The sequence below is a fragment of the Chiloscyllium plagiosum genome, chromosome 15 (genome assembly GCF_004010195.1).
Source record: "Chiloscyllium plagiosum isolate BGI_BamShark_2017 chromosome 15, ASM401019v2, whole genome shotgun sequence".
NCBI lineage: Eukaryota > Metazoa > Chordata > Chondrichthyes > Orectolobiformes > Hemiscylliidae > Chiloscyllium > Chiloscyllium plagiosum.
In genome coordinates this window covers 71971623-71977008 of record NC_057724.1, presented here as the reverse complement: position 1 = coordinate 71977008, position 5386 = coordinate 71971623, and the positions used below count along the sequence as shown (strand labels likewise).

Below are 5386 nucleotides of genomic sequence, written 5' to 3'. Positions count from 1 at the left end.
GTCTCAGTCAAATCCCTCGAACTCAGCACCGCCTTCCTAACCTGCAATCTTCTTCCTGACCTCTCTGCCCCCACTCCCATTCCGGCCTATCACCTTCACCTTAACCTCCTTCCACCTATCGCATTCCCAACGCCCCTCCCCCAAGTCCCTCCTCCTTACCTTTTATCTTAGCCTGCTTGGCACACCTTCCACATTCCTGAAGAAGGGCTCATGCCCGAAACGTTGATTCTCCTGCTCCTTGGATGCTGCCTGACCTGCTTTTCCAGCAACACATTTTCAGCTCTGATCTCCAGCATCTGCAGTCCTCACTTTCTCCTAATACACCTAACACTATGGGCAATTTAGCGTGGCCAATTCACCCGACCTGCACATCTTTGGATTGTGGGAGAAAACCGGAGGAAACCCACGCAGACACGTGAGAATATACAGACAGTCGCGTGAGGCAGGAATCAAAGCTGTGTCCCTGGCGCTGTGAAACAGCAATGCTAGCCACTGAGCCACCATGCCACCCAACTTAACCTTAAAATTTGTAATATTATACCTGCACACAGATGTAATCCTCTCAATATTTCTCCTGAACTGATTAGATGCCACAGGTATAATTTCCCTTAGGAAAGCAGAAATTGCTCAAAAAACTCAGCAGGTCTGGCAACATCTGTGGAGATGAATCGAAGTTAGCGTTTCGGGTCCAGTGACCCTTCTTCAGAATGGTAACTTTAATTTCTCTTCAGAGGTGCTGAGCTTTTCCAACAACTTCTGTTTTTGTTTCTGATATACAGCATCTGTAGTTTTTTCGGTTTTTCTAATTTCCCTTTTCAATTCTGCTTCCAACAGGTCAAATAAATTCTGTTTCTGTGAATTATCACATTCCCAGCTCAGCAAGTGAAATGGGATATTAAATCTCATTAAAATAAAAATGAATTCCAACTAAATTATGCTGGATCATGTAAAGCACTTGAACGGTTGTTTGTGATATTTAATTAAAAGTTTAAAGTTAAGAGGTTTTCTATCAAGGCATATTATAGATGAGTGATGTTGTTTGCACAGTAGTTAAGGCTGAACGATATGTACTTCTGCTCTGAGAATTAACAAGGGATCATATCGATTGAATGTATTTCATTAGATGCAGATAATTGCAAATCAGTTGGAAAGAGCAATATCAAAGATAATCTCAAAGTGTAAACATGATGTGTCTTAGGGAAGGATTTTAAAATAAAGCAGCTTACAAGCTAATGAAAGTAAGATGTAACAATGCTAAAATAATATTACATTACTGGCATATCACAGCATCATTTTGAATTGCAGTTTGCTCTAAATATGTAGTAAAGTGACACTTCGTGTTTCACATTTTCCTTCACTGCAGAGTTTTTTCATGAGCTGGACACACTGATGGGACCGTTAACACAGCACAGCAACATGACTACCTTGGTTCGGTACACTCGACAGGGACTGCATTGGCTGAGGGTCGAAGCTCATTTATTATAGTGACTGTGCTGTGCACTCCTTTTCTGCATTTCTGTCTCTACCTCTGCCAGGACCATGACTGGTGGAACCCCTTGCCGCTCCGCAGCTCCAAATTGAGTCACCGACGTCGGGCCCTCTCCAGCCATCCTTAAGACTCGTGACGATGTTATTGGAGCCAGTTGATGCTCATCCCACAAGAGGGACCTGTACGTAGTACTTCAAATGCAAAAGCGCCGTTTTGTGCTCGTCTGTTTCCATGGGACTTCACTGACCTCTTTGGTCTTTGGAACAACCAATCCCTGAGGCATTTCACCACCTTCCTGCCTGCAGGCCCATTCTAACTAGGACCATGTTCGAGATGGAGACAAAGAGTGCCTGAGAGAAATAAAATGAAATGCCTGAGAGGAAAGTGAGTATGTTGAGTCCCTGATGGATAACCCGCGGGAGGAATTGCTCCTGAAGAATTCATTGTTGCGTTCTCTCATAGACCACATGAGGAACATGCTGCTTCATGACAGACTGCTGAAGGGGTCAGATTGAGGCGTAAGGTCAAAACTGAGAGTCTGACACGTGGTGGAGTCATTTGACTCTGTATTTTATACCCTCTTTTTGAATCTGAAAGTAAACCTACACAGGTAGAAATGGAAAATTGTGCATTAAATTGAAGTACTCTGTCCGTGTTTTCCGTGGAGTGAAAACTCATCATCTTACATGTTGTATGGTATGCCTTAGAGATTTGTGATCACAAGCACTTTTTTTTGAGAATATTTATTAGGATGTAAGTCCTGACACCTAGTTGGTGTGTGAAGAAAGAATTCCATGCTCATGGCCTCTGCATTTATTAGGGAAGACTCAAACCCTGAGACTATCTTACCCTCAAAAGCGATGGTCAATCTTCTGAATTTACATGACAAAACCATGGGAAATATCCAAGTCTCTTATCTTTTTCATTCCAGAAGATCCATCTTTCATTCATAGTCTTGCGATCTTTCCTTGACGACCAATTGCAACATGTCAATCCGCAACTAAATCCAGAAAAAGAGAACTGTCCCCCTACAAAAAGGTGATGGCTAGCTATTTGTGAATTGTTGGTTCATAGATAGAAACAATGAAGGAGGTTCAACAATTGAAGCTTTAACTCACGACGGATGAGAAGGTTAAAAGAAAGGACTTTGGGATTGCAAGCACTTTCTAAAGCAGGCAATTGTTCTTCCTCAATCTTATTATTAGTGGGAGCGAGAAGTTAATCTGTTTGAAAGACGTGGGTTGACAACTAATCTTAAATAATGGAGAGAAAGAGAGAATACAGAAGGAGACATCAAATGCTGGTATGCAGAGATCAAGGTCTTCTCCCAGAATGCTACAGACTGCTCAAACCTGACACAGATCCCTGATGCCAACTTCCATCAAAATGAATCATAACTTAAAATAACTGAGAGAGAAGACATAAGGAACCCTCTTCACCTAATGGGAATCTCATCTAAGGTTTTTATGGAGTCAGCTGGAGGCAATTTTTGGTGGAAACATAACATGCTGTTTGTTTGATGAAGAGTCCTTAAAGCATTCCTGAGAGAGTGTCTGGTAAAAGTTGCAATTATCATTAATGTACCGCCCATTACATCAATATTGGTTTAGCTTCAGAACCGAAATACGATGCAATAAGATTTTAAAAGGCAAACTCATGCTAGATGCTTTGGTATGACGTACATCTTACAAATGCAGACATCAATAAGATTTGGTTACAAAGGCTGTCTGTGCCTTATTACCTTTTGAAAGCACAGCTAAGTTGAGTCTGAGATTGTTTCTGTTTCATAAACTGTGGAGCCTACAGTCACATCCATGGGCAAGCCTCAAAGTAACAGGTGTGATCTGTCCCCAGATATGATTGCTGTTTTCAAAAGCCCCTGGGCAGAGTCTGCTGCTGTTGCTAGGGGCGAGCTTGGAAGTGGGAAAGGCTTTTAATTCGTCAGGGTGGTGGCATATTGGAACTCACTGCCTTTCCAATCCACCAAGGTTAGCTTCAAAGCCCATAGTCAGTCTGCCATCCACTGAGGCCTTTGGATGGGAAGTTAACGGCTGATTTAACACAACATCGTACTGCTGCCCATATTAACTCAACGGCAGGCAAATGGTCATCTCCCTTGGGGAGGGGGTCAGTCCCGTGATTAAAGGCTCTTGCTGTCTGAGCAAGGGACTGGAAATCAGGGAGGGGAGGGAGTGGGGGTGAGGTGGAGGGGTATGGCATCACCTCTGCCTCTTGCTATTGAATCACGTCCCAGTAGGCCGCACCTTCCCAAGGGTTGGGTCACTTCATAGTATTGGGGCTATATTCCCATGACAACAGCCATTCCTTCCTGTCCTGCACAGCCAAGCACAAGAGTTTCTAGCCTCTAATTCCATTCCCAGTACTGCCCACATTGGCTTGTGATAAGTATGCCTCCCTGAAAATTGGCAGCAGGGAGCCCTGTTCATCTCTCCATCTGGCAATTGAGACCCCCTACATCTCCAAGATCCCAATAATTTCACAAGAGCATATTTTCTAATCTGCAGGAAACCTCGTTGCCATTCCCACTCATCAAGCAATCATTTGTTTCCGCATTGTGGGCCTCCTCTGACATGGAAAGGGAAAATCTAATGTATTTTTATACCTTTGGTGATATGGAACCTGAGTATTGTTGATAAAAGTCCAAGCTATTCCTTTTGCTCTTGTCAGGGCAATTCATGAGAATAGCAATTGGAGGGGAAAACCAACGTTTAGGAGAGGACATTGCTGATCGCTAGCAAACAGACTCTGATTGATAAGGTATGCCATGGAGAATGCATGAGTTAAATGATGACTGACACTTAACTGCCAAGCTTTGCCTAAATTTTAAGCCACGCAGATTTGTCAAGGCTTGCCCTGAGATATTAACTGAGGAATGGCTATCACCTATTTTGTCAATTCGAAGGAGGTGGAATGTGTGTGCATATTCTTTCTGTCTGTGAAGAACAGGGTTTTGTGTTAAGAAACTGTATAGCTTCTCGTACTCACAAGTACTGTGAGCTTAGCTGACAGTCCTATTGTTAGATTAATGTTTTGCACACTCAGGCTTGTCCAGCAAGTGTTGCCCAATTATAAAATTCCATCTAATGGTGCATACAGTGTTTTGCAAGAGTGGTCTGGTTGGGTACAGTCCATACCCTATATTTAACTAATTGCATTCTCCATGATACTACCTCTACCAGTCAGAGTCCATTTGCCAACCAATCACCACTCTGCTCTGAGCAGGATTTCTTGTGAATTGTCCTGATGAGTGCAAAGCTTTCACAAAATCTGCCTTTTTTCAGCAGGACTTATTTTCATGTTGATGAATGGGTTGAGAGGAAATAAAACAGTATTCATTTTACTGATGTGAAATGCTCCCAGTCTGTTTCAATCACTTCTGAATGTCCGATGGTTGCACAGTGACCAAGCTCGGCTCCTTCCCTCAGAACCTGAGGGAGCGCACCTGTTGAATCTATTATCTAAAGCTTAATGACTGAGATATAAAGATCCAGTTCACGTGTTGTGAATATATATTTAATAGGGAAAGATTTATAATGCAACAGGGAAAGAGGAACAGACTCGGACGAATTTGATAGCTCTTTCAAAGAGCTGGCAGGGAAATGGAGGGCAAAATGGCCTCCTATGTGCCCAGTCACCTAAATAATAAATTGTTCAACAGCCTGCTTCAGAACTTTCTTTACTGCCCTTTAATTGTACCAAGGAAGATTTATGCTCTCTTCTATTTAAATAGGGCAGAGCTAGATAGGTCTTGACAGTAAAACAGAAACTGAGGGCCTGATTTGCTTAATCGCATTAAGTAGTGGATTAATAATAGCCCGAGCTGTTCTGTTAATGTTGCTAAGGTGTAAGAAGAAGGATGAAAGTGGACCATCAGGT

The 5386-nt window shown here is 42.6% G+C and overlaps 1 protein-coding gene across 3 annotated transcripts in view; it reads left to right on the top strand.

Annotated features, from left to right (window-relative positions):
• The window catches only part of aff2 (AF4/FMR2 family, member 2), a 526072-nt gene extending 521222 nt beyond the window's left edge, over positions 1–4850 (top strand). For all 3 annotated transcript variants that reach the window (XM_043705172.1, XM_043705171.1, XM_043705174.1), the window contains exon 21: positions 1364–4850. In XM_043705172.1, coding sequence (XP_043561107.1) covers positions 1364–1485 — 122 coding nt within the window. In that variant the 3' untranslated portion in view covers positions 1486–4850. The remainder of the gene's footprint in view (positions 1–1363) is intronic.
• The last annotated feature ends 536 nt before the right edge of the window (positions 4851–5386 follow it).